General features: G+C 64.8%; 1 protein-coding gene across 2 annotated transcripts in view; it reads left to right on the top strand.

Moving 5' to 3' along the window:
- The window catches only part of VAV2 (vav guanine nucleotide exchange factor 2), a 92,143-nt gene that overhangs the window by 52,920 nt on the left and 11,485 nt on the right, over positions 1–27,738 (top strand). For both annotated transcript variants that reach the window (XM_058672925.1, XM_058672926.1), the window contains exons 4-15: positions 5,821–5,889; positions 17,236–17,338; positions 19,208–19,306; positions 19,477–19,545; positions 20,228–20,328; positions 21,929–22,028; positions 22,121–22,216; positions 22,578–22,646; positions 23,456–23,542; positions 24,692–24,777; positions 25,368–25,500; positions 27,529–27,638. In XM_058672925.1, the coding sequence (XP_058528908.1) occupies positions 5,821–5,889; positions 17,236–17,338; positions 19,208–19,306; positions 19,477–19,545; positions 20,228–20,328; positions 21,929–22,028; positions 22,121–22,216; positions 22,578–22,646; positions 23,456–23,542; positions 24,692–24,777; positions 25,368–25,500; positions 27,529–27,638 (1,122 nt within the window). The remainder of the gene's footprint in view (positions 1–5,820; positions 5,890–17,235; positions 17,339–19,207; positions 19,307–19,476; positions 19,546–20,227; positions 20,329–21,928; positions 22,029–22,120; positions 22,217–22,577; positions 22,647–23,455; positions 23,543–24,691; positions 24,778–25,367; positions 25,501–27,528; positions 27,639–27,738) is intronic.

A 27,738-nucleotide genomic window follows, 5' to 3' on the forward strand; every position in this document is an offset into this window, starting at 1 on the left:
AGTGGGAATGCGGGCTTTGCTGAGCAGCAAACTCTGGGGCAGGGGTGACCCCCACTGTGTCCCCAGTCCCCGGCCTGCCCTGGATGGAGGCTTTGGGCATTGAGGTCCAGGGCCCCTTCCTCAGCTCCCCGCTGTGGCCAGCAGCTGGGAGGGAGCTTGGGGTCACACCAGGTGAGCAGGGCTGGGCGGGCTCTCGCTTCACTGCACAGTGATGCTCTTCCTGCCGCGGATGCCGCAGCCTGAGCAACGTTGGCTCCCGGCGTAGTGGCAGCATGCACGTGCCTGGCCGCTGGCCCCGGCCACCGTCCCCTCAGCACACGTCCCTCCTCCCCACAGGAGTGAGACGATCTCCCTGTGTCACAGCAGCACCAAGCCAGACGCATGTTCTGCAAATGTCCCCATTAGACACTGACGAGGCAGCTGTGCGTGTTAGTGCAAAGCCACGTCGCTCCGAGCAGCGGCTGGTGCTGCGGACTGGGTGTGCGGCGGGCAGCGGGAGCAGCAGCCTGGAGGCTTCAGCCCAGTCCGGGGCTCTGAGCAGGGCAGCTGGAGTCCAGGACATCGGCCTGCACCCAGGGCCACCCAGGGCCAGGCCTGGCAGTGTCCAGCGGGTCTGAGGCCCAGCTCTGTTCTAAGTGGCCCACCTGGTGTGTGATAGGAGCGCCTGTGAGGCAGGCTTGCGCCCACCGCCTGGCTGGGTGAGCCGGGGTGTGGACTCTCCAGGAGGCTTGCAGGTCGGGAGGCTGTGTGGCCGGGTTCCTGTGACCCCAGCCTGCCACTCTGAGCTCGGCCGAGGTCCTGCCGCTCCCCCTGAGAAGTCCTCCCCGCCCTTCCCGCCCAGGACTGCTGTCTGCCTGGCTCCCACGCTCTGTCTCGGCCCCGTGGCCGTGGGGCTTATTTGGCCTCTAGGCTGTTGAGCAAGACCCTGGGGCGTGGTCAGTCACCGGTTGGAACTTGCAGGTTCCTGTGGCCGCGGGCTCCTTACTGCCAGCGTCCATGCTCGTGGTCCTGCTGTCTCTGTCACCCGGCCATGCCCCCAGCACCCCCTCCAGGCTGGGAGCTGCCCTGCCCCTTAGGACAGCAGCCTGCCCCTGGCCCCACAGCGTCTGGCTGCAGCCACTGCCCGTTGGTGCTGCCGGACAGCAGGAGCCCTGGAGGTCACTTTGTTGGGAATGTGGGTGTTGGGGTCAACCTTGAGAGACCCCCAGATCCTGGGTCTGGCACTGTGGGGGCTGAGCATGCTGGAGGTGCTCATGGACCTGAAACGTTGCTTTGGAACCCTCTGGAATCCTGGTGCTGCTTGGGTCCTGTGTTCCTCTGTCATACTGCGGGACGGATCAGGGTTGGCGACTGGTCAGGGCTGGCCCTCCCGAGCCCTTCCCAGCAGGATGGAGGCCCAGCACGGTGTCCCCAGCTGGGTCCGGAAGCTGTGAGCTGAGCCAGCCTGAGGGACACAGGCAGGACTTGTGTGACAGCCTTCCCACCTCATCTTGCTGCTTTAAGACTTATTTTGTTGACTTGAAAGGCAGAAAGGGAGAGAGAGAGAGAGAGAGAGAGAGAGATCTTCCACTTGCTGATTCACTCCCTAACTCTCCAGATGGCTGCAATGGCCAGGACTGGGCCAGACCAGAGCTGGGGGCCAGGAGCTCCCTCCGGGTCTCCTCTGTGGGTGCGGGGACCCGAGCCGTCTGCTGCCTTCCTGGGCACATTCGTGGGTGCTGGGTGGCAAGTGGAGCAGCCGGAGCTGGTGCTGGGAGCCCCAAGGGGTGGTCGCTCTGCCAGTCCTGACCCGCAGTTGGGGAAACGGGCTGAGACAAGCAGAGTGGCTTGGGACGTTGTCCCTGCTTGCTGTCCCTGCCAGACCTTCCCTGAAGCCAAGGGGGCAGAGGCCGTGGGGTCTCCGTGCTGCTGACTCCAAGGTGGATGGGTCCGAGCCCGGTGGGCTGTGTGCCGACAGCAGCGCCAGCGAGGTGGGGGGCAGGCAGTGTTCTTAGAGCTCCTCGCAGGACAGTGGGGAGCTTGGCACAGGAAGCGAATGGTCCCAGGAGGGTCCTGCTGGGGTGACTGGCCCAGGTGCCTGCCCTTTGGTCGGGGCAGGCTGGGAGGTGCTGCAGGTGGAGGCCCAGCTGGGCCCTGGGACGTGGGGTCGGGGCTCAGGATGACCACAAGGTCAGCAAGAAGGCATGGGGCTTCTCAGGATGGACCCCGCTACAGCCTGGCAGGCGAGCCCTGCAGGGTCTCTCGTGGACCCTCCTCTCCTGCTGCCCCCACATGGGCAGGACTCTGTCCCATTCGTGCTTGACGGTTCCTGTTTTGTGTCTATGGGTCAGGGCAGGTCAGGGGGTCCAACCCAGACCCCAAAAGAGACATGGGGAGAGGAAGTGAAGAAAACCATCTTTTCAAAAAAAAGTTCAGAAACTGATAAAATTACCGTTTGGCTGTTATGTCGGTGGCACCAGCTGGGAACAGGAACGGGAACAGGGCCCTTGTGAGGCCTTGGAAGGAAAGTTTCTTGGGGTGTGCGCGAAGCCTGAGGAGGAATGAGGAAGGTTCTAGAAATGGCGACAAGTTCCTGCTGTGTTTTGAGTCTTGGGAAATGCGGCGTTCAGCCATTGTGCCCTCAGAGGCCTGGCCAGGGAGGTGCTCTTGGGCGGGGCAGGCAAGACCTGGGCGGACTGGCTCGCATCCCCACCACCCCTGCACGGCCCAGCTCACCTGGACGTCGAGGATGGGGTGCTGTGGTTGACTGGTCATGTCTGCCTGGGCACAGGTGTGGGGAGAGGAGGCGCTCGGTGGTCGTCTCTGAAGACTTAGCAGGGGGAGTCCCTGGGTGGTCAGCGTACACCTGCTGAAGCGCCCCGCAAGCCGTCAGCTGCACCCCGTGTTAGAAAGCGGGCATGCTCGTCTTCTAGAACTTCAAATGTTCTGCCTCTCCCTCTCCCTAAATACGCTCTCAATGTGTTCTTGGATGCCCAACGTGCTTGTATAGGTCAGGCACACCAGAGCCACCCTGTCCTCACTGAAGCTTTGGAACAAACCGAAACAGTGATGCCCTCCGTCCGAGCGCAGGTGGCTGGGGAGGGGCAGAGACTGTGGTGGGCCCGCCGTGGGGGTGGGGCTTTCCTTCTGGGGTCTGCAGCGTGCCCAGCCATCCCCCCTGCAGGTGTGGTCACCTGTCAGTGCTCTGGTCTCTTTGTCTGGCGAGGCCAGCTGAGGCAACCAGATGGTGGGCTGTGGGGCCTGTGCCCCGCCAGCGATGCGGGACCCGCTTGTGCCCCGGGCTCTGTGGCGCCAACGGCCAGGGCTGCTGGGGCGGCCTCTGCTCTGCCCCTGACCATGGGACATAGGCAGCTGCGGGAAGCCACCCTGGGGGCTGGATATGGACTGACCCACTGCCCTAGGCCTCAGGAGTAAGGCTCAGGGCCTGGCAGGACCCAGGGCTGGGCCTGCCTTGCTGAGTCAGTGCAGCCTGGCGGCTGTCTCTGCACACGCTGTCTCAGCACACGTCCTAGCTGGCTGTCCCGCAGGACCCTAGGGACAGGCTGCTGCCCAGCACACCGACTGAGGGTTGGTCACCGGCCTCTGCGAACCAGCGGGCGGCCCCTCCCGGGGCCTTGGATCCGCCTCTTGCCCTGGTTCAGCATTCTGGTCTTTGGCTTTGCGGGGAGGCCCAGCCCCTGGGGTGCCCCCCACTCAGCGCCCCAGCCCCAGCAGTACCACCAACTCAGCTGCCATGAGTACATGTGAGAAAAATCATTTCAGTTCAGTACCTTGACCCGGGACTCCCGCAGAACCCCAGGACTCGGCCTGGTGGCACAGAGGGTTGGGCTGCCTGGTGCACACAAGGTGAGCACACAGTCCCTGAGCCATTGTGTCGGATCCAGCTCCACCTTTGATGGGATGGGGCTTGAGGCTCCAGGGGCGAGGGTGGGAGGCGGGGAGGAGGGCAGAAGGAGGTGGCATGGTGCGACCAGGTATCCCCCAGTGGGGTATTGTGGGGCTGTCTGGGAGCGCCTGGGGCACCTGAGGGGGGTTAGTGCCCTGGGTAGCTGCTGGGGAGGAGGGCGAAGGAGCTCTTTGTGCAGGACGTGGTTCTGTTGGGTGTGGCCAGGTGGTGGGTGGTGGGGTGACAGTTCTGAGCCCACTTCCTGTCTGCCCCGTACCCCCAGGTGATGTAGTACCCCTTTGGCGCTAAGCGGTCCTCACTGCGGGGGTCAGCTCGGTGCTTGGTGGGCAGGACATGCCCCTTGCCTGCGGGCATGGGGGTCTCTGGGGAGGGTACTGGGAGCCAACATCCCTAAGCAGGTGCCGTCCCCACCGCAGTGGCTTCTCAGACCAGGATGCCCTGGACATGGGGATGGGGCCTGGGGTGCCACCTTGTGCTGGGGAGCTTCTGGTTCCCGTCAGTTCCCATCCCCAGGTGGACACACCGTGTGCCGAGGCCTGTAGCTGGTGAGCGCACACGCACGCTCACACACACACACACACACACACACACACACACAGCCTGGTGGGGAGGGGAGCCGACACCCCATCTTTCCACGCGTCATGGATCGTCACAGTTGTTGGGGGCACCAGGCCTACTGCGCACAAGAAGCTGCGAGAGCTTCGTGGCAAAAATGTTTCGAGTTCAGATAAAGGCGGCCTCAGGTGTGCCCTCCGACTCCTGCCATGCACAGGGGCACTGTCAGCCCCCTCCCTGCCAGGCGCCGAGCCAGGCTCCATCGGCCAGGTGCCCAACACACCTACCTCCAGCTCACAGCCTGCCCCGCCGCTGATGCCTGCAAGCATAGCATAGGTGCTGGGTCAGTGGGAAGCCGTACACAGTGAGGCACGTGGACGGGTCCTCCCAGGAAGAGGACTGAGGCAGGGAGGGTGTGGGGCGTGGAGGGGGGCTCCCCCTCTGGGAGATGCTCTGTAGGCAGGGAGGGTGTGCGTACCCTTGTACTGTGTGCGGGGGCGGGGCCGAGGTGTACAAGGTGGAAGCCTCCAGGGGCCACAGGAAGCCGAGCCGGCGGGTCTGCCGTATCTTGGTCGCCGGCCCCGCCCAGTGTAGGCTGGGCTGGAACCAGGGTCACAGTGGCCCGGGATGGCCAGGTGACTGCTGCACTGGCCCCAGTTGGGAGATGCCGGGCGGCCAGGCCGGAGCCTGTGGCCGTAGGAAGCCCAGGTCAGGAGAAGAGGCGAGATGGGGGGAGGGCGACCCCCACGCCAGTGTTAGAGGTCAGAGGTGAGAGGGAGCCGGGGTGAGCCCAGGGGGCGTCGGAGACTGGGAGGGGTCAGCTCTCTGGCAGGAATGGAGGCCCGGCCGGGTCTGGCAGGCTGGGTGGGCTCTTTGACCCCAGCAGTCCCGATTGGGAGGGTGGATGTGGACTGTAAGGCCCCTGCAGGGTCCCGGGCTGGGAGAAGAGGCGGCATCAGGACTGGGGGTCCCCAGGGGTGTCGGCGACTGGGTGGGAGCTCTGCTGATCCTGGAGTGTGACCTGGCTGGCCAGGGAGGGAACCTGCCAGGGAGGGGGCTGTGGCGAGTGTGCAGGGGTGCTGCCCCCCAGCCTGTGCTGCACTTGCTCACAGACCCCTGCCCTGTGCCCCCAGCACCCCACATTCCACGTGGTGGCAGCACCCTGCGGGCCGGGACTTGGGATGTGCTGACTGGTCCTGCGCCCCTGGGCTGAGCCGGCCAAGGGTCCTCTCCCTGCCCTGCCTGGCCGGTTCCCTGGGGTGCTGAGCGTGGAGGAGACCCAGGCCCTGTGCGGGCCAGGCAGGGCTCCGGCCCGGGCCCTGCGCCTGCTGAGCTCACTGTCCCCTTCCATCCCACAGGCCGTTTCCCTCAGAGGAGACGACAGAAAACGACGATGACGTCTATCGTAGCCTGGAGGAGCTGGCTGAGTAAGGAGGGGGGTGGGGTGCACTCCGGGGGGGGAGGTGGGGGTGCACTCCGGGGGGGGGAGGTGGGGGTGCACTCCGGGGGGGGCAGACCCTGCCAGGGTCTCTCACAACGGCCCAGGAGGCTGACCTCCTGGAGTGCCCGTGATCCTAAGGCGTGGGAGAGGAGCAGCGAACACACACACACCAGGACCCAGCCAGCCTGCCTGTGGACCAGGGTGTGGTCCCGGGGGCTAGCTGGGAGCTCCTCCCGCCGCCCGGACCCTCCGCCCTCGGGGCTGTGCTAGGAGGGCTGGGCAGCTGTTCCCAGGGCCCAGCAGCGGCTGGGGTTGCGATGGTGTTGATGGTATCAGCCCTCACCAGGCCCTGAGCGGAGAGGGTATCACTCTCCCTGTGGCCCCGATCTTGGCTCCGCCCGCACCCAGTCCTGGCCTGGCCACTTTGCACTGTCCCCCGCCCCAGGCCAGGCTGGGCCGCTGTGTCTCCTGGCCCCAGGGGCGTGGCTGCCACCCTCCTTCCCCGGGCTTCCTGGCCGCCCTCCCATCCTGGTTTCCGGCTCTGAGATTGCAAGCTTCTCTTTGTTCCTGGATAAACTGCGTGTTCCTCCTGGGAAGGCAATTACCGGTCCGCGTTGCCTTCATCTCCGGTCCCAGGAGGAGCTGAGAGCCAGCACTTACTGTGTGCCTGCCGTGTTTGGCCGCTGCCCGGGCCCTTTGCTGCCTGGCTGCCCAAGCCATGCAGGGCACCCTGTGGGTGCTGACCCCCTGCCCGCGAGTCTTCACAGGACCTGTGTGTATAAACACGGGAGTCACCTGTGATTCGGCCCTCTCTTGCTCACTTACTCGGAGGGCAGAGTAGCAGCCACGAGGTGGGCTTCTCGAAGCTGGGCTGGTCGCAGGGCCCGGCAACAGCTGACATGGGGCCCTGGGCCCAGAGCTACCCCGCTGAATGGCACTACCCGCCCCCAGCAGGCCGCGGATTGGAGAGGGACTTGGCCGGTGTCCTGAAAGTGGACCGGCACATGGCATCCTGCGGTGTAGCCTGAATGAGCCAGGGATACAGGCGCTCAGTACAGATGGAGGAAGCCCCCTCCCTGGGCCCTGGGCTGAGGGTCCAGCCCCTCCACTGAGCCCAGGCTTGGAAGCCACCCCTCCCTTCCCAGGAGTGGCCGCTCAGAGGCCCCACTCTGCTCCTCACCCAGAGCCCCCTGCAGCCTCTGGGCATCCAAGCAAATAATGTTCCCTGCCCCAGCCGGGCTGGCCATGCCCAGGCGCCCTGTGTGCTCTGTGCTGCGGCTGCGCCCTGTTGAGCAGACAAGGACACTAGTCCAGAGGGGGAGTCCTGGCTGCAAGAGCCCCTGCCTTGACCTGCCCGCCCTCCCGAGAAGCCAGTCTGAGGCCTTTCAGAAGCTTCCCAGCAGGCACACAGAGGAGGGGCCCGAGGAGGGTGAGGCCAGGCCTGGGTGCAATACATTTAGTATTGTTTTCTAATATTTATTTATTTTTATTGGAAAGTCCGATTTATAGAGAGAAGGAGAAGCAGAGGGAAAGATCTTCTGTCCATGGAATCACTCCCCAAGTAGCCACAATGGTCAGAGCTGAGCCGATCTGAAGCCAGGAGCCTGGAGCTTCTTCCGGGTCTCCCACGTGGGTGCAGGGTCCCAAGGCTTTGGACTGTCCTTGACTGCTTTTCCAGGTCACAAGCAGGGAGCTGGGTGGGAGCTGGAGCAGCTGGAACAGAACCGGGGCCCGTGTGGGATCCCGGCAGGTGCAAAGCGATGATTTAGCCACTGAGCCACTGTACTTGGTCTGACATTTAGTCTTAAGGAGTCCTAAGTGCCTGCTGGACCTGGACTCCAGGGTACCGCTCCCCGCGTTCCGTTCCAGCTGCAGCCTGTCTCTAGATGGTGCAGTGGGATTCCTTGGGCAGGACAGCATGGCCCCCCAGCACCCTACTCTGGGGGGCATGGGCCTCTGCTCAGCCCTGTCTTGGCCATGTGTGACGACATCATGCCGGCGGCTCTGGTCTGCGCGGTCCCAGGGTCGGGTTCCTGCCAGCGGCTCTGGTCTACGGGGTCCCAGGGTCGGGTTCCTGCCAGCGGCTCTGGTCTACGGGGTCCCAGGGTCGGGTTCCTGCCAGCGGCTCTGGTCTACGGGGTCCCAGTGCCAATTCTGCATCACAGGACAGGGATAGACTTGCTGTTCCACCTGGCCACATGGCCCTGCGGCTGGTGGGGAGGGAAGCCCTCACTAGGGTGTTGGAGGACGATGGGTCCTGGGGTGGTGGAAGCTTGGTGCATCTCACAGCTGAGGTTGCACCTGTCGGGTCCCCGGATGTCTGTCCTGCTTTGGCCTCAAGCTGCCCAGTGCCGTGCGGGGCCCCCAGCAGACCTGGCTGAGGCCCCGTTGGTCCGTGTGGCCCTGGGCGTCCTGTCTTTCCTTCACCTCCTCCTGCTGGCCCCCGCTGCCCGGTGTCTCTGGGAGTGGCATGTGCTCCTGGGGCCTGGCAGGCACCCCAGGAGCCGGTTCCTGCCTCGCTTTCCCTCCTGCCTCCCGGTGGCTGTGACGAGACTGCCCAGTAGTGGCCAGTCGCTGGCCCTGGGGGGACGGTTGTAAATGTTTAAGAGACAGACCTGACCCGATGGCTTGAGTGTGTGTTGACCCTGTCTGCGCACAGTCTTACGGAGTTCATTGGGCCATCCACGCGATGGTTTCTGCGTGCGGCAGCTTCGTGTCCTTTCGGGACCCCTCCCCACCCCCGCGTGGGGATGGTGAGTGTTGGACGCGGGCCATTTGCTCAGGAGCTCTAAGCTCACACTTTAACGCGCCAGGTGAGGTGCAATCGTTAATGAAGTCATTGGCTGGAACCCTAGCACTGCCTTTTGGAAATACTGTCAGGCCGGAGCGGCTCCTCCCGCCAGCCTGTCGGATGTGTGGTCGCGCCCGTGCCGCTGGGGTAATTCCCTAAGGTGCTGTAACTTCAAAAGGAGCTTCCCGTGTGGAGGGGGCTTGTGTGCCTCTTCCCCCCACCCCCAGGGACGGGGCTGGAGGCACGCAGGTGGGCGCTGGGGCTGCAAGTGGGCAGTGTCCTGGGAGGACACAGGCCTCACTTTTCCCCATGACCCTGGGATGGGCCGTGATCTGCGGCACCTCTTGTCAGCCAGGAGATGAGAGGTGAAGAAGTGGGCCCGACGGGAGCTCACCCTGACCCCACCCTATCACCCTGCACCTGTTCCTCCCACCCCGGCACCCCTCAGCTCGTTAAGTCAGGTTCACGGTCAGAGGAAATGCCCATATGTGGGGCTGTAGGAGTGGAGCCAGGTGAGGCTGTGCCTGTGCCCAGCTGAGTCCTGTGTCCCTCTGTTGGGGACCCCATACTTGTCACCCTAGAGTCCCGTCAGCTCCCACGGTGCTGTTCAGGCAGTGTCCCCTGGGCTGGACCTTACCAGGCTAGGAAGGTGGGAGGACTTCCTGGAGGAGGTGTTGCTTGCAGTGCTATTTGCTGATGTGTGTCTAGAGAGCCATGTCCACAGTGGCCCACCAGGCTAGGACTCACTGTCCTATTGGGGCTCTGGCGTCCAGGAGACCGTGTATGTCTGTGGTTCTGGTCCTGTGCCCTGGACGTCCCCTGTCCCCGTGTGCCAGCCCTGCCCCCAACCTCCTCTGCCCCCTGTGCCCAGCCCTGGCCCTGCCTTCCCTGCCCACGTGTGCCATGTTCACCTCCTGTGTCTAGGGGTGAGGCAGCTGGCTGCGGGTGGCGCGGTAACACTTGCTCTCTGCTACCTGCCCTGCCCTCTGGGACACCTCGCTGGCCCCTCCCGTGTGTTGGTTCTTCATGTGTGTGGACGGGCCTTCCGTGTGTGCGTCCCTCTGTGTGTGTGTGGCCCTTCCATGTGTGTGCACCCCTGCAGAGGGCCGAGGTCCCATGACTGAACCCACCGCCCATCGTCCTCCACCCCGCTGACCCTGGGCTGGGGAGCACACCACCTTTCCACCTCCACCCCGCTGACCCTGGGCTGGGGAGCACACCGCCTTTCCACCTCCACCCTGCTGACCCTGGGTTGAGGAGCACGGCTCCCCTCAGCCCCGTGGATTGCCTTGTGTCCCTTCTCAGAGCCTGCTCAGACACAGGCTCTCTCAGGACCCGGCCATCACAGGCGGGCTTCTCTGGAAGGCAGCGTCTGCTGGGAGGCGCCGTCTGGAAGCCACATGCATCCGTTCTCTGCCTCTGACAGGTTGCAGGGACAGCTGGACATGGCTGGGGTGAGGGCCACGTCCTGCCTGTTGGGACCTCTTTGGCCGTGCTGGCTGCCATGGGCTGCTGCAGCGCACTAGGGGCCGGGCTCCACCTCTTCCGATGGTTCTGTTGCATGCGGCACACAGTGGCCCGTAGGAAGGACGTGTGGAGCTGGCCTGGCGACAGTCCTGGTTTGACCACCCCACTCTTGTTCACCCTGCAGAGCCCAGCCCGAGTCTCCTCCAGGGAGCTGTCCAGGCTGCCGAAGGACGCCTGGTGGTGCACACCACCCTGATGGTCACCGCAGGCAGTGTCCTGCCTGCTTCCCACGCCCTGGAGGCCCTGTCCATGCTGAGCAGAGCACAGAGGGGCGGTCACAGTGCAGGCAAGAGGCCCCCACTCCGTGGCAGCCGTGCCTGTGGTTGGCAGGTCCCGGGCCTGGCTCTGCCGTTCTCACCTCAAGGGGGGCCTGGGGACCCTGTTTTGCCCTTGTTCAGAGAGGGGAAGTGGCTGGGGAGGTCACAGGCTGAAGGAGGAATTGAAACCCTGGCCATCTGCTGCGGGGCCCTGTGATGGGACCCCAAGGTGTCCCTGAGGGTTTCAGATGGTGGGAGGGTCTTCCGCCCCCTTTCCTGGAGGAGGGCGGAACTTGGGGGGCGCTGTGTGGCAGAGTGGGGCTCCCTCTGGGGTCTGAGAGTGACTTTGGGGCCCAAGGGACTCCCCCGCCCTGGGCCCTGTGGAGGGGGGCGGCTACCTCCTCATGGGGAGACCCCCCCCAGCTGCAGAGTTCAGACCCAGCCCGGACCCCAGGAGGTGAGCCGCTGTGTGCCGGCACTGGGGACCTGGGACTGCTCCGTACATGTTTGGTTTCCTGGCAGCAGAGCCCTGGGGCAGTGGTTACCCCTGGGCTACCAACAGTTGCTGTGCCTCCTCAGGCTCGCCAAAGCAGGACACAGGACCCCCTTGGGCAGAGCGGGCAGAGATGTGGCCCCTGAGCAAATAAATGCCTTTCTGGATAACTCCTTGGCTGGTGGGTGAGGTTTGAGGGCCAGGTTGCAGGCTCTCGGGTGGGGGCGGGGGTCTCTGGAGCTCCTGAGGCCACAGCTGGCTCCTGTGTGACTTCCGGGCTGTTGTGAGCACACGGTGTTGGCCGGGACTTGGCTGTGTGCAGCTGAGCGCCGGCGTGGGGATGCGGGGGCTCGAGGGTGGCCTCACCTGGTGTGGGCTGGGGGTGCGGGGGCTCGAGGGTGGCCTCACCTGGTGTGGGCTGGGGGTGCGGGGGCTCGAGGGTAGCCTCACCTGGTGTGGGCTGGGGGTGTGGGGGCTCGAGGGTGGCCTCACCTGGTGTGGGCTGGGGGTGCGGGGGCTCGAGGGTGGCCTCACCTGGTGTGGGCTGGGGCCACGCATGGCTGGCTGTCCACGTTCCTGCCCCTGGCCGCCGCTCCCTCGTGTCAGGTCTCCTGTGTTCTGGACTGCAGACCCCTGGGCCTGGCCTTCTGCTTCCGGGTCTTGGTGGTTCCCCAGCACAGCTGCTGTGCGACTGTCCTGCGAAGGGCCCACGTCCTGGCCTCTGGCCACACGAAGCCCCATGGTGTGTGGGACCGCAGGGACCAGCCCGTGTGTCATAGGAAAGCAGGGCCCGACCTCTGCCCCTCGCCATCCACTCCTGCCTCTGCCCTGTCCTGCCTGCCCAGCCTTGGAGTCGCACACAGCTGCTGTGTCTGCAGCACGCAGCTTGTCCCTGAGCAGGCACCGGAGTCAGCTCGCGTCTGGCTGCATGACCCGCATGAACCTTGGCTGGAAAGGGGGGCACAGCTGCTCCCATGAGCCTCCAGTCGGCCGGCCCTGGTGCTGCCCGCTCCCGGGAGAACCAGTGCACCCTGGCAGAGCAGCCTGGGCCCCTCCTGCAGGCAGGGCCCCTGGACCCACCACCCCAACGCTGCTGTACCTGGCGGCACTCAGACCCTCCCACAGGGACGCGGTCACTGCGGAGTGTCCACGCCAGCCGTGGCCACCACAAGGAGCTGCTGGGGCTCAGAACCTGTCTTCCCAGTGGTTCTAGAACTTAGTCCTGGCCCAGCTGGCACACCTGGTCAGGGGGCGGAGTCTGCTGCTTTGTCACCTTCGTGTCCCACGGGACCCATGAGGTTCTGGTGCCATTAATCACAGGACCCGTACTGGCGACCCCGCGCGGATCCGACAGGCCGTTTACCTTATGGACATTTGTGGTTCTGAAGAAAAGTCTCTGCTGTGACGTTGGCAGTTTGTTTTTATTTCAGAAACTGTCCCTAGGCAGCGTGGGTGTGGTTTGTGATCTCTGGTAATGTGTGTGACTCCGTGACATGCTAGCGTGTGTGACACTGTGCTGTGCCGACTCCGTGTCTGCTGGCCTCGGTTCTGTGATGGCTGGAGGAACCTGGTTCACGGGACGTGCTGCCGTTGGCGGAGTCCAGTGAGAGCTTGGCGGGCTCTCCGCTGGGCCCCAGCCTTGGCTAGTGGCTGTGTGCAGCCGAGGGAGGGCTGTGCAGCTGAGGGGGAGCTGTGTGTGGCTGACCCAGGCCCTGGGGACAGGGAGGGAGGGGCCATGGTGGAGGAAGTGCCCCCCCCGTGAGCCAAAGCTCCCTGTGGTCCGAGAGAGCAAGCCCCGAAATGGAGCCGACACATGTGGGGTGACCTCCAGATCCCCCCATGTCAGATGACCTCTCTGCCCCGTGTTGGGGTGGCCTCCAGGTGTCTCCGTGTCTCTGTCCCATGTTGGGGTGGTCTCTGGGTGTCTCCGTGTCTCTGCCCCGTGTTGGGGTGGCCTCCAGGTGTCTCCGTGTCTCTGCCCCATGTTGGGGTGGTCTCTGGGTGTCTCCATGTCTCTGCCCCGTTTTGGGGTGGCCTCCTAGTGTCTCCGAGTCTCTGCCCCGTGTTGGGGTGGCCTCCGGGTGTCTCCGTGTCTCTGCCCCATGTTCGGGTGGTCTCCAGGTGTCTCCGTGTCAGATAACCTCTGATTACATGGCCGGCTTCTTGCCCCTGTGGTCTTGTCCTTCCTGCAGGTACAAGGCTGAGGGAGGGGCCGTGTCAGCTCACCGCTACCCCAGGCTTCGGGGGTGCTCTGTGCTGGGGCACGCACACACTGGGCCTCAATTGCCGCGGGTGTGAAGTGCGTGTCCCGGGGTCAGATGTCCTGTGAAGTTAAGGAGGGCTAGTATCGGGCTGTCGCCTGCAGCTGGCAGTGGCAGGGAGTTGTGCAGAAACCCACGGAAGTATATTTGGAGGCATTGGAGAGGGATGGGAAGCTGAGAGAACTGGGGGTGCCTCCCGCAAGGGGCAGACTCCTTTAGGGGGGCTCCAGGGTTGCACAGAGCCAGGGAAAGTGGACTATGGAACAAGGGCACCCTGCATGCTGGCCCTGAGTGCTCCGAGCCTTGGGGCAGCTGGCCTGGGGCCTTGCGGAGACAAAGCTGATGGGACGTGGGGGGGGGGTCCCTGGGGAAGTGGCTGATGGTGTCCCCAAAGCAGAGACGCCCGACCTGCTGCCTGGACACTGGATTGTCGCGTTGGCCACTGGTGTGATTCAGACCGAAGCTGAAGGCTTTCCAGGCAGCGGGCAGACAGTGGGAGGACACTAGTGTGACTCTCAGGAAGTAGTTTGTGTTCAGTAGGGGAAGGTGAGGCCCTCGTCCCTCTGTTCTCCCAGGGTCTGCAGTGGCCTGGAGGGTGGCCGCTCCGGGCAGCAGCCCTCCCGGGGCTCCGTCCTGACACACCTAGCTGTGATGGTGGCAGCGCGGCCGTCACAGCACCTCTTATATGTAAAGGGCTTCGAGGAAGACGCGTGAGCTATGAACGGACTGACGAGAGGCTCAGATGAAAAGAGAAAGATAAGGGTGACATGAGGATTCAGGAGGCAGAGCGTGAGACGAGGGTGAGCGGCCCCGGGCTGCTTGATGGAGGCGTGCAGGTGGCCGAGGAGTCGGCGACCCTGAGCCCGGTTCAGTGGACCCACATGCCGCGAGAGAGGACGTGATGTCGGGGACGGCGTAGGCTGTCCAGAGCGGGTGACGTTGGGATTCCAGAGGGACAGTGACGGAGGCAGAATGAAATGTGAAAATACAGAAAAGCTCGTGACGTCCTCTGGCGGGGTTACAGGACGAGGGAGATGGGGGAATAACCGAGTACGTGGGAGCATGCTGTAGTCATGGAGGGGCTGTTCTCCCGGGTTAATACCGGGGTCAGTACCAGGCGGGGCCGCCCGGGGCCCGGCGCAGAGCCACACACAGGTGAGCAGCTGACCGAACCATCCGCCCTGGACCATCTAGGTAAACGGTCCCGTGTCTCATGCCACACATGCGCCTGGATCTGAGGTGGACCAGGAAAGCTTTGGGGGTTTGGCAGGAGCACACGGCTTCTTGGGCCGGCTGCTGCAAGGCAGACAGGCGGGAGGACAGTGCGGAGGACCGACTGGCTGAGGTCGGCTTTGTCGGATGACAGCTGTGTCCTTGTCCAGGTATGTTCAACCATGTGTGTTTGAACATGCGTGTGCAAGGGTGCCCATGTCTCTACATGTGTGGGCATGCGCGCAGGAATCAGCCTCCGTCAAGAGCCCCTGGAATTCGACAACACAGCGCCAGACACGTGGTTTGCAGGAAGGCAGGAAGGCAGGGAGGGAAGTCCTGCCCCGGTCAGCAGGCCGTGGAACAGGAAGTTCCCAGAACCTTCCGCCTTCAGGGAGATACACGCATGTTCTTCATGCAAAAGTTGTGGCCAAGGCGATGAGCCCGGGCCCAGGCTGTCCCGGACAGGAACAGCCAGCAGGGCGGTGAGGGGACAGGGCAGGAGGCGGGGAGGAGGCCCCTCTGTGTAGGATGTGAGTGGCCCAGGCGTGCCCTGGTCCACACGGGATGACCAGGGGTGGGAGCACATGGATCTTATTCAAGCTTCAGAGGCACCTACATATGCCGTGTCTCTCCAAGCTTGTGTGCCTGGGTCAGGGAGTGGGGGAGTGGGTTCTCCGCTAAGTGGGAACCAGGCGTGTAGACCTGGAATGGAGCCCCCGTTTAGGGTTCCTGGAGTGTCTGTCAGCCTCATCCACTCAGGAGGACCCCGGCCCCAAAACTGACCTTGCCCCTGCCTTTCTCGTAGACCCCTCAGAAGGCCGAGGCTCGGGCTGGCGCCCAGGTGTGAGGCTGGGAGCTGGGCTGTGGGCACGCTCGGGTCATGTGGTGGACCTGTGCAGGGAGCCTGAGGTTTGCTGGGAAGCAGGAGGCCTGTGTCCTATGTGGAAGGCGACTGGGGTGTGCTCGGGGTGCCCCAGCAAGAGCAGGAGGAAGATCGGGGGGAGTGCCCATGCCCCGGCTGCCCCATGAGGCCCTGTGTTTGCCCACTCCGTCAGCTCTGGCGTCTTCAGCAGCCTGCGCCCACCCCTTCCCCCGTGCCCTGGAGCTGCTGGAGCGCAGCGTGTCCGTGTGTGGACACCGTGCCCAGCTCACGCCTCAGTTCCACACCGTTGGCCCTCCGCGCGTTGCCTGGAGTGGCAGCCTTGCTCCGTTGCACGCCGTCCCGGGCTGGCCACTCCTGCTGACCAGCAGCCCTGCGGGCCCTCACTCGGAGCGCCTGGAACCTGGCGGGCCAAGCAGCACGGGAGGTGACTGTGTCATCGAGGGTGACCTCCCGATCTGCCCCAGGGACAGCCCTTCAAGGTGGTTTAGTCCGAAAACTCCCACGCGCCCAACGCCCTCACCTGCTGCTGTGCCTGGGCAGAGCCCCTGCCCCAGGGTCAGCTTCCCGGACGGTGACTGCCCGGCGGGCACAGGGAGGGGGGTGGGAGGAAGGGACGCGGCTGGGTCCTGCGCCTGCTTGCTGGCACCTCACTGCTGCGTTTGCCCTCAGCTGCGAGGGCTTTGCAAGGGCCTGGCGCAGACCCTGGTGCCTGGGGGTAACTGGCGCAGACCCTGGTGCCTGGGGGTAGCTGGCGCGTGTCATCATCACAGGCTTGTCTTGGTTTGTCACCGTGTCACCTTTTGTCCTCTGGCCAACTCTTAGGGCCCCCACGCCAGGATGGGGTGCGAACGCTGGCAATAGCTGCCTGTTTGGGGTCCCTGTGCCTCTGCCCGCAGGTGGCGAGCTCTGTCCATGGCAGGGCAGGTGCCAGGGGCTGTGAGGGGGGCCCTGGCACTTCCAGCCCCTCTTGTGCTCCCTCCCTCCTGACCTCTGCTCCCCACTGGCATGGGGACCCAGCCAAGCTCCACCGCTTAGCAGCCTGTGAGCTGCCTGCCACACAGGGTGGGCCTCTGGATGCAGCCTGCCTGGTTGAGCCCCAGGGCGCAGGGAACCCGGGTGAGCATGGCCTGGGTGGAGGGGCTGCTTGGTGGGTTCTGAGAGACGGTGCTGAGTCACGTGCGTGTGTCAGGAGAGGGTCGGGAGGTTGAGGACCCGCGACTCCCTGGTAGGCGCTGAGAGCACAGCCAGAGGGCAGCAGGGTGAGAACCAACTGCTGGTGCCCGGGGATCCCAGAGGCCTCCTGGAGGAGGTGTGTGTGACCCGAGCCCGTGGGTGGAGCCCGCTGCCATCCTGAGCTGAGGCCAAGTGCTGGTGCCCGGGGATCCCAGAGGCCTCCTGGAGGAGGTGTGTGACCTGAGCCCGTGGGTGGAGCTCGCTGCCACCCTGAGCTGAGGCCAGGTTTGCTTGCCTTCAGGCTTGCTGCATGAGGTCTTGGAAGTGCTGGTATTGGAGACACGCGGCACACTTGGTGGGCCTCCTCATGGCTTCCCTGCCACCTGACCCTTCAAGGGGAGGAGGTTGAGGATGGTGGGCTTGGCAGGCGGGGCTGGGGACAGGGCTGTGTGGTCTGGAGGCCGAGGCCGCTGCCCTGGAGTGCATTCCCAGTGTTCCTAGTGAGCCCTGGTCTGGGTGATGCTGTCTACACTGCCTGATTCCAGTCAGCCCCAGGAGGCAGGTGCCTTGACCCGTGATGTAGACAAGGCTGGGGGGCCCTGGCATGACCCCAGCCACCTCTTGCCTCCCAAGAGCGCCTCGGGCCACGTCACCTCGTGCACCTGCTGGGTGGCAGCTGTGTCAGGAGCTAACTGAGCCCAGCCTCGCGCTCACCGCCCCTTGTCTCCCGTGCAGTGAACATGACCTGGGGGAGGACATTTATGACTGTGTCCCCTGCGAGGAGGAAGGGGACGACATCTATGAGGACATCATCAAGGTGGAGGTGCAGCAGCCCATGGTGAGTGGGGGCCCGGGACACCCGGGTCGCTGTGATGGGTGACTGAGTGCTGCTGCCCTGTGGTGCCACCTCATGCCTGTGTGCCCGAGTGAGGAGGCCCCGTGTGCACACAGCCTTTCTGAGCCCTCGTGCCTGTGTGCTGGGGCAAGGAGGCCCCGTGTGCACCCGGCCTTTCCGAGCCCTCGTGCCCGTGTGCCCGAGCGAGGAGGGCCCGCGTGTTTCCGAGCAGTCCTAACTTCTCATCTCTGAGACACCAGCTAGTATCACCGTGGGTTTCTTGTGGGCAGCTGCCCTGTGGGATGCGGCTGTCCAACCGGCGCAGCAGGGCAGCATGGCGGGGTGGGCTGGCCCTGTTACCACGCTTCTCTTGCCAACGGTGGAGTTCTTGGTGCCATTTCTGCCCTGAATGCAGTGGAAGTTTCCTGTAGAGTCCCAGTGTTTCCCAGCTCCATGGGAGTGACCACCTGCTTGTGGGCTCGCAGCGGGCCCCTGGCCCCCGCCCTGCACCCTGGGTCTCCCAGCCACGGACACGCCCTTGGGGACTCACGAAGGGGGCTCCTCCCCCAGGGCTGTCACTCCCAGACGTTCAGGAGAGCTAGGGGTCCCCTCAGCCCCCGGAGCTGGCCCAGGACTCCTCAAGAATCTAGTGACTCTGGGGTTGGCCAGAAGTGCCATTTCCCCGGCCTCCCTTTGACGGCTGGACCTGCTGCTGTGCCCAGCGGGAGGAAGCCATGGACGTCCATGGCCTTGAGGTGTTTGAGGACAGTCTGCTCCCAGCCAGAAGCCTGAGCTGATGGTTCCTGGAGCCCGTGCTATCCCCGGTCCTGGAGCTGCCATGGAGGGACCTGGTGCTGGTTGCAGGCCCAGCTGGCTGGGGGACACGCGGCCTGGGCCTGGGAATGGGTTGAGGACATTGTGTCCCTGTGGGGGCACCTGCTTCCTGCCAGGGGTCTCTGAGATAAAGTGCTCATGCCTCTCTTCCTGTTGTCCCTGGGATGGCAGCTGTCACCATGAGAGCTGCTGTGGGAGCCCAGCCATGGCCAGGGGCTTTGGCTAACTGGGCTGTGGGCCCCTGACTCCCCAAGTCCATGGCTAACGGGTCCTCTCTTATTCCTTCCTGCATGCTTGCAGATCCGCTACGTGCAGGTAAGTGCAGGTGCTGGCCAGCAGGGCAAGCCCGGCTGTACCTTCTCCCAAGTCTCCATCAGGCACACAGGGAGCCGCCGTAAATCCCTGGGGATGAGGGACCCTGTCCTGGGCAAGTCATGGGCTTCCTCGCCTCTGCACAGCCACACTGCATTGAAGAGCTGCAGCCTGGGGGTGTTCGCGAAGGGTGGCGATGGTGTCAGGGCCTCCCTGAGTCAGTTCAGGGCAGACATGGCCGAGCTGGTCTGGAAGGATCCCAGCAGAGTGGGCCAGACCTAGTGCCCTGCACAGTGAGCCATCCTGTGGCCAGGCAGGCGGGGTCCCTGCGGTGCTCACAGACTTAGCTGCAGGCTCCGGTTCAGGGAGCCTGTGGGGTGTTTGGTACCAGAAAGTGGCGCCTTGTTGGGCCTGTGTGGACGGGGCCCGTGCACCTGCCAGCTGGAGGCCTGTGCTGCCGACTGCGGGGCGGATTGGGGTCTGGTCCCTGGGGAGTAGGGGCTGTCCTGCCAGGGGCTTCTCTGCCTAGCTCCTGGAAGAGGAGGTGCTATCCCCCTCCTCGGGCCTCATTTCCCCACCTGCAGAGTGGGCACTCCTCTGTCTCCTGCCTGCCCCACATGTTACCCGTGACCACCTCACGGCCAGAGCCGGGGTGTGGGGCAGCTGGGGCCTCCCCGTGGCTGGGCAGCGAGCGACACTGGCTTACGCCTCCCGTGACTCCTGCAGAAAATGAGCATGAGCGAGGATGACAAACGCAACTGCTGCCTGCTGGAGATCCAGGAGACGGAGGCCAAGTACTACCGCACGCTGGAAGACATCGAGAAGGTGGGCGTGGCACCGCGCAGCCCTGCGAGCCTGGGAAGGTCCTCCGGGCCTGGGGTGGGTGGGCAGGTCCTCAGAGCCGGGGGCCACAGGGCAGGTCCTCAGAGCCGGGGGCCACAGGGCAGACCCTCAGAGCCGGGGGCCACAGGGCAGATCTTGCTGTTCTTTTTCAGAACTACATGAGCCCCCTGAGGCTGGTGCTGAGCCCCGCCGACATGGCTGCTGTCTTCATCAACCTGGAGGTGAGGGAGCTGGGACAGCCCTGGACATTGGACATGGCTGGCCATGGTCCTGCCCCTGTGCCAGCTGCTAAGGGGACCCTGGATGGCCGAGCCCGTCTCAGCTGCCCCTCCTCCTCCTGGAGAGTAGGGGCGTGGAGCAGCTCTCCTGGGCTGCTCTCTCTACCAGTTGGGATGGGTGGCATAGATGCCCAAGGCTCTGGAAGGGTCACCCACAGGGAGAGATATGCCATGTTGCGCCTGTGTGCAGGCTCCACTCACCCTGGCCGGCTGGCCAGCCCTCTGCCCTGGCCAGCCGAGCAGACCCCACCCATGTGGCTTGCTCCAGAACTGCTTCCCCGACACCTGGCCTCAGGCCCGCAGGAGGGGTGTGCTGTGGTGCCATGGCCCTGGAGGAGGCTGGCTCAGACCCCAGTGTGTCACTCTGTGAAGTCCGCAGGGCTGCCTGCAGGACTCCTGTCCAGTCTGAGGTGTGGGAACCACAACACCCCTGGCTGACCCTGAGCCCTGTGAGGCAGCAGAGCCTGTGCGGGCGTGGGGAGCTCCCTGCGGCCAAGTCCCAGGGCCCTGGGCATTGCCCTGCTGGAGAGCCCTTGCCAAGGGACACTGGCCTCGAGGGGCTTGGCCTGTGCTCAGCCTGTGCTCAGCCTGGCCGCTCAGCCACTCCCCGCTGCTGCCCACCCAGGACTTGATCAAGGTACACCACAGCTTCCTGCGGGCCATCGACGTGTCCATGATGGCAGGGGGTGGCACACTGGCCAAAGTCTTCCTGGATTTCAAGGAGAGGTGAGCGGCCGGCTGGCCCCGGGGCTCTGAGGCCGTGGCCTCTGCCCTCCAGACCCTATCCTCTCTGCAGACCTGGGCCCTGCCCACCCCACCCAGCCCGCAGGGTCACCCGGTGGGGCCCTCGGCACTTGCCCACCCCTTCCCCACCCCTGCCACCTCTCACTCGTGCGGTTTTGGTAGCTGTGCTGATGGGCTCAGCCTGCCTGGCCCGGGCCTCCTGCAAGTTCTGCCCCGATCCCAGCACCTGCTGCTTCTGACGAGGGATGGGACCTGGGCAGTCGGGGCCAGGGCCGGGGGGTCAGGGCGGCAAGGTGGCGCTGGGTGTCTCCGAGGCCTGAGGATGGTGCGGGGCCTGTCTGCTGATGGCTGCTGGGCCTGGCAGGTGGCAGGACCTGAGCCGCAGTGATGGGGAGCACACATTGGCTGCAGCCCAGGCCAGGAGACCAGTATGAAGGGCTCCTTCCTGCGTGTCCCTTTGGATTAGCATCCTTGGAGCTGGGGGTGGAGGCAGTCGGCTGTGAGTCACTCCCATGGCTCCATCTTGGCCTCAGGACCCGGGGATGGGGTCTCCTTTTGCAAGGTCCAGGGCCACAAGCCCGAGGCTCGATGGTCCTGGTGTGTGGCTGCTGGGCCGGGATGCCCTTGGCCTTGTGTTCTGGCTCGTGCCCACGCCCCCGATGGGGAGATGGAGCGGGGGTGCTGGGAATGTGCAGAGCTCTCCGCTTGCCCCGCTTGGCCAACCTGCAGCCTGGACCGTGGAGTCAACGTGATCCTAGACATGGGGCGGAAGTGAAGTGGGGAGGGAGCAGGCAGGTCGGAGGCTGTCTGCGGCGTAAGGGGCGGCTTAGGTTCAGCTAGGCTCGCAGGTCCTGCAAAGCCCAAGTCACTGGCACCCGGCGAGGCCTCAGGACCTGGGTCTATCCAGGGTCACACCCCTCCCTCCCTGCCAGAGGCCCGCCTTCAAATGTCAGCAGAGCTTAACCTGACCCCTGCATGTGGGCTTGGGCCAGACACCTGCCAGAAAAGTGGGGACACTGCTTGGGCCAGTCCTGGGCAACATTGCCACACACACCAGTGGGGTCTCCTCAGAGCTGTTGACCCCCGCGGGGACAGCCGGCCTCTGTCCCACCAGGCCACATCGCCTGAGCCCTCAGGTACCCGGGGCAAGTAGGTGTTCTCTCGGATCACGGGAAGTTGCGTGTTTGTGTGGGGGGAGGGAGTGTTCCCAGAACCGGGGGCGGTTCCCTCCATGGCAATAAGGAAGTCCAGCCTAGTGGATTTGTCCCTGCTCACCTGACAGCCGCCTGGCTGGCTCCCCTGTCAGCTTCTGGGGGTCCGGGATGAGGGTTGCAAGGTGACGGTTTTCAGACTGGGCCCGAGGGATCCAGTTTCAAGTCAGTTGGAACCCCTGGGGTGAAGGGCACAGTGTCAGAGCCATGGTGGGGGTGGTGGAGCTGGGAAGGGGAAAACCCCAGGGGCTGGGTCTCGAGTGGGTGGCACCTTCACTGTGCCCGCAGCATGCTGGGAGGGGACACGGGGGGACACGGGCTCCTGGTGTGAGTGGTGCACGTGTGTGTTCACGTGTGCGGGTTCCACGCAGGCTCCTGATCTACGGGGAATACTGCAGCCACATGGAGCACGCACAGCACACACTGAACCAGCTGCTGGCCAGCCGGGAGGACTTCCGGCAGAAGGTGGAGGTAGGGGCCCGAGCTGCCCACCCTGAGGGGCGCAAGGGGCCAGGCTAGCCTCGGGCAGGGTCCCCTCACCGCCCGCCGCTCTCCCCCACCAGGAGTGCACGCTGAAGGTCCAGGAGGGCAAGTTCAAGCTGCAGGACCTGCTGGTGGTGCCCATGCAGAGGGTCCTCAAATACCACCTGCTGCTCAAGGTGGGCTGTTCCTCGGGTCCCACCGTGATGGGGGGCGGCCACAGACGGGCCCTCTGAGCAGGTGCGCATAGGCTGCACCATGACCCTGTAGGAGGAGAGCAGAGGGAGGCTGTGATGGGTGAGCTGCCTGGCAGCCGTGGTGGGAGAGGAAACGTGCTGGCAGGCCCACCATGCCGTCCCTTCTCCGCACAACTGCCTCGCTGAGCTGGGGGCTTCCTCTGAGTGGAGCCACTGCCTGAGAGCCCAGCGGGCAGGGTGTGACCTGAGGACCCGGCTCTGGGCACACCCCAGCCTGGCAGGGCCCCGGACCAGGGCCACGGCCCCTGAGTGGTGACCCTCGGCTGCCCTCCCCCTGTTCCAGGAACTTGTGAGCCATTCGGCCGACCGGCCCGAGAGGCAGCAGCTCAAGGAGGCACTGGAAGCCATGCAGGTGGGTGGGTAAACTGAGGCAGGGCAGCAGCCAGGCTGTGGGTAGCTGAGAGCTGCACCTGGCACCTCTGCTGCCCGCCAGGGCCGTCCTGCTGGCAGGACAGGGGCTCTGGGTGTTCTTTCACTGGAACGCTGGGGACAAGGACTCAGCACCTTGCACCCCCTGGCAGGCTCTGACTTCCTGAGCCAAGTCCAGGCCAGCAGCGCGCAGTGGGGTCTTCCAGGAACACGGAAGGGACGGGCAGTGGGCCTGGCTGCGGTTCAGTCGTTTGCATTTCGGGGATTTCCACATTCTGGCGGTGGGGGTGCGCCGAGGGCACTGGGCGCTGAGCGCTGGGCTCTGTGGCGAGTCTGCATCGTTCACCTTGAAGTGGGCACTGCCCCCTGGTGGCTGGCAGGAAGGTTGCTGCACGGTGGACAGGTGCTCGGCTGGACTTGGACAAGTCCCGGCAAAAAGGGACTTGATGACCTCACCTTGTACCCAGACTCCAAGGGGGAGGCGGTGGCTGCTTGGGGGAGTCCCAGGGAGGAGAGGGTGGGCTGGCCCAGGCCTGGCGAGCTGCTCTGTGGCCGACACACAGGCTGTTTCTTTCCATTCTCTGAGGAGTGTGTGGCAGGCGGGAGGCACTGGGAGGTTTGGGTGTTGTCCCCCACGGGGTGTGCTCACGAGAGTGCTGTGTGATGCTTCACTGGCTAGCTACAGAGCTGGCCTTTTCCCCCTCCCGGCCGAGCATGCCCCTGGCTGAGGTTGTCCCCCTCCCTGTTTGAGGGTGCCCCTGGCTGAGGGTGCCCTCCCTCCCCGTCTGCCAGGACCTGGCCATGTACATAAACGAGGTCAAGCGGGATAAAGAGACCTTAAAGAAGATCAGCGAGTTCCAGAGCTCCATCGAGAACCTCGTGAGTGTCACGGCCTCACGGGCCCGCCCCTCGGAGACTCCATGGGCTCGGCTCTGTGCACGGCCCAGCCAGGACTGCCTGCCCGCATGCTGGTGTCTGGCAGCGTCTGGCGTCACTCCCAGCCCCCTGCAGTTGTGTGGCTGCCTGTTGCGTTGGCGGTTGGGAAGAGTTGCTCACCACCTCGAGCTGCCTTGCTTGGGGGTCTGCTCCCCTCATCCGCCCCACTGCACGTAGGACCTGCCTTGTGTGATGTGGGGTGTACAGCGGCACCCCCGGGGTGAACCCTGCTGCAGCATCTCCAGTGTGGCCGTGGGGCCCTGGGCGGCAGTCACCCCGGCTTCACCAGAGGAATGAGGTGTCGGGGGGTGGGGGCCGTGTCCCTCCAGACCGACCAGCCGCCCCCTCATTGGCATCCAGGGCTGTGTGTGGAGCACTGTCCTCGGTGGGCGTGGCTTTGCAGCTCGAGGAAAGAAGTTTGGCTTTTTGGTTCTCCATCCTCGTCCTCAGTGTAGCAGCAGAGCTGGGCAGTGGGGGTCGTGCACCCCTGGACAACGCCGTCTGCCAAGGGCTGGCTGCCTCCTCCGCCCTCATGGGGAGGGCACTTGGAGACCTGCTGTCCATCCCCGAGGAGGTGCATGCTGCTCCATGTGCCATACCCTTGGTGGTTTGCAGGGTGCAGAGGGCAGGGAGGGACAGGGCCCCGTGGCCCACTGCTCCGGTGTCTCCTCCATGTGTCCTGAAAGCCGTGGCATTCTTGGGGACAGAGCAGAGGGGCTGAGATCCTGGGAACACGTGGGGTGTGGACCCGAAGCCACTGTGGGACCCCAGCCTGGCGCCAGCCACCCCCCGCTAACAGGCGCCAGTTGTTCCCCTGGTGTCTGGGGCTGCTGGCTGGCCCCCTGTCCAGGGCCTGCTCTGGGCGCCGCACAAGGGCGCCCTGTTTCTGCAGCCGGGCCTTCAATGGCTCCTTGTCCCATGGAGGCAGAGCTGCTGGGCCCTCCCTCTCTGCCCCTCCCTGTCCAACACGGACGCAGCTCGCCCCTTGCCGCTGCACTGCGTGCAGCACGCCCAGCCCTGGGTGCGTGGTCAGACCAGGCAGGCAGCAGGCAGCTGCCCTTGGGGCTGACAGCCTCGTCTTTCCTTCCCCAGCAAGTGAAGCTGGAGGAGTTCGGGAGGCCCAAGATTGACGGCGAGCTCAAAGTACGCTCCATAGTCAACCACACCAAACAGGACAGGTGAGCGACACCCGCGGGGTTCCTGTGCGTGAGTCCATGGTGCGCTGCCCTGTCTGTGACGGCCACTGCGCTGGGCTGGGCTGGGCTGGGCCAGGCTGGGCTGGGCCGGGCTGGGTTGGGCCGGACTGGGCTGGGCTGGGCCGGGCTGGGTTGGGATATCCAGGTCCCAGGCAGCCAGGATAGGCCCAATGCTTTTGTCCGAGTGACTGCTGGGGAGGAGGGTGACTGGTGGGGGACAGAAGGTGCCGGCTGGCTCCCGGCCTGGTTGGAGTGCCTCTGTGGTTCAGGACCCCAGCCCGGCCTTAGGAGGGCTAAGCAGGAGACCCCTGCTGGGACAGGGCGTGAGAGGTTCATCCTGGATGTGTGCATGCTTGTCGTCTCCCCCAGGTGGTGGGCAGGGGCCGCTGTGTACACAAGGCTGGGCTGGGCTGGGCTGGACTGACCGGCCCCTGGCCGTGCTGACCGTCCCCTGGCCGTGCTGACCATCCCCTGGCCGTGCTGCCGGGCCCCTGGCCGCGTTGACCATCCCCTGGCCGCGCTGACCGTCCCCTGGCCGTGCTGACCATCCCCTGGCCGTGCTGTTGGGCCAGGTACCTGTTCCTGTTTGACAAGGTAGTCATTGTGTGCAAGAGGAGAGGCTACAGCTACGAGCTGAAGGAGGTCATCGAGCTGCTCTTCCACAAGATGACCGACGACCCCATGAACAACAAGGACATCAAGAAGGTGGGTGAGGGTGGCCGGGGCCTCGTCCCTGCCCCGTGTGGGCGAGGGTGGCCAGGTGGCCGGGGCCTCGTCCCTGCCCCGTGTGGGCGAGGGTGGCCGGGTGACTGGGACCTCATCCCTGCTCCAGTGGGCAAGGGTGGTGGTGTGGCTGTGCCGGCTGGGGCCTCGTCCCTGCCCCGTGTGGGCGAGGGTGGCCGTGCCGGCTGGGGCCTCGTCTCTGCCCCGTGGGATGTGGCTGACCGCAGGACCTTCTGCCGGCGCAGGGCTCCTCAGGGAGTAAGGGCCCAGCTCCAGCCATGTCTCCTTGTCCCACCCTTCCTCTGCTCCATGGGGTAGAGTGGGTGGGTGGCTCTGGCTGCGGCTCAGAAGTGCAGAGCCGGGTCCCCTGACTACAGGGGTGACCGTGGCCTGTGCAGTGGGGGTTCAGCTTCCAGGGTCAGCACCACACTTAGGGAGGCTGTGGGTGTGATGACCAGTGCCAGGGCCACAGAGTTGGGCCTGCGTGTGCCAAGGCTCTGCCCATGGCCCTTGGGCACGTGCCGCATAGGGTGCAGGTGCGGGAGTGCCAAAGCTCAGGCCCTGGCCTTGCGGTGTGTGTGCAGCCCTGCGGGGTCGTGGCCCCACCCTGGGGCTGGGGGCGAGTGCCAAGCCGGGTAGAAATGTGGTCCCACCTGTGCCACTGCCAGCTGCTGGGGCTGTAGTACCTCTGTGGGCCGGACCACCTCTCCTAATGGCATTCTCTCCCCCTCTCCTCCCCACGCTGCCCAGTCGCATGGGAAGACGGTAAGCGCTGTCCCCTCGCCTCCTGCTGTCCGCACCAAGCACCTGGCGCACAGCCCTCCCGCCTCAGCTGGGTCTGGGGGCTCCACGTGGGCCCCAGAGGGACCTGGCCCAGCCTGGTGCACAGCCCTCCTGCCTCAGCTGGGTCTGGGGGCTCCACGTGGGCCCCAGAGGGACCTGGCCCAGCCTGGCGCACAGCCCTCCTGCCTCAGCTGGGTCTGGGGGCTCCATGTGGGCCCTAGAGGAGCCTGGCTTGGCATCTCCTTGTTGTTTTGCCCCCCTTGGTGTCTCCTGGCCACTGCCTCCACCCTGGGCAGCCCTTGCATGTCTCTTGGCGCTGCCACCCGCCCGCGGGGCCAGCCCAGCTGAGGGCTCCTGGGCCCACGGCCGGCCTGCCTTCATGTTTCCTCTTCAGAGAGAGTTTGCCTAGAGTCGGTCGTATTAGGAAGTGAAAGTGGGTGGGCAGCCCTGATGGGGGCCTGGGCCAGTGCGCCTGCTCCCTGGGGACCAGGCGGACCAAGCAGCAGTGACCTGCGGGGGGGTGGGGCCACAGGATGTGTGGTGAGGGTTGGTTCTGCACACACAGGCACACGGCCGGCAAGCAACAGTGCATCCTTGCACGCACTCGTGTGTGTAAACCCCATGTCCATGTGGACACCGGTACACATGCAGCATTGCCACAACCTGGCAGGACACACGTGCACATGCACAAGAAATGTGCACTATGGACACCAGGGCACACACATGGGCACACATGCAGGAACCGTGTGCACTTGGCCCTGAGCACCAGGGCACACACATGGGCACACATGCAGGAACCATGTGCACTCGGCCCCGGGCACCAGGGCACACACGTGGGCACACATGAAGGAACTGTGTGCACTCGGCCCCGGGCACCAGGGCATACACATGCACACATGAAGGAACCGTGTACACTCGGCCCCGGGCACCAGGGCATACACGTGCACACATGAAGGAACCGTGTACACTCGGCCCCGGGCACCAGGGCACACACGTGTGCATACATACACAAGAGTACAGCACACCCAGAGACAGGGCACATGAGAACACACATCAGACATGCACGCAGTGTTCACGTGGGAGGAGCACACTGTGTGCTTGTCCCCTGTGAGTGGGCTCCGTGGGCGGGTGTGTGTGCGCACGCTGACGATGGCACACGTGAGCTCGTGCCCCCGCAGTGGTCGTACGGCTTCTATCTGATCCACCTGCCTCCCCCGCCCCCCGCAGTGGTCGTACGGCTTCTATCTGATCCACCTCCAAGGGAAGCAGGGCTTCCAGCTCTTCTGCAAGACGGAAGACATGAAGAGGAAGTGGATGGAGCAGTTTGAGATGGCCATGTGAGCTGCTGGGGAGCCCGGGGCTGTGCGGAGAGGGCAGGGGGTGTCCAGAACCCCCAGGGTCTGGGGTCTGCTGACCTGTGGGAGGAGGGCAGAGACA

The sequence above is a fragment of the Ochotona princeps genome, chromosome 14, assembly GCF_030435755.1.
Source record: "Ochotona princeps isolate mOchPri1 chromosome 14, mOchPri1.hap1, whole genome shotgun sequence".
Taxonomy (NCBI): Eukaryota; Metazoa; Chordata; class Mammalia; order Lagomorpha; family Ochotonidae; genus Ochotona; species Ochotona princeps.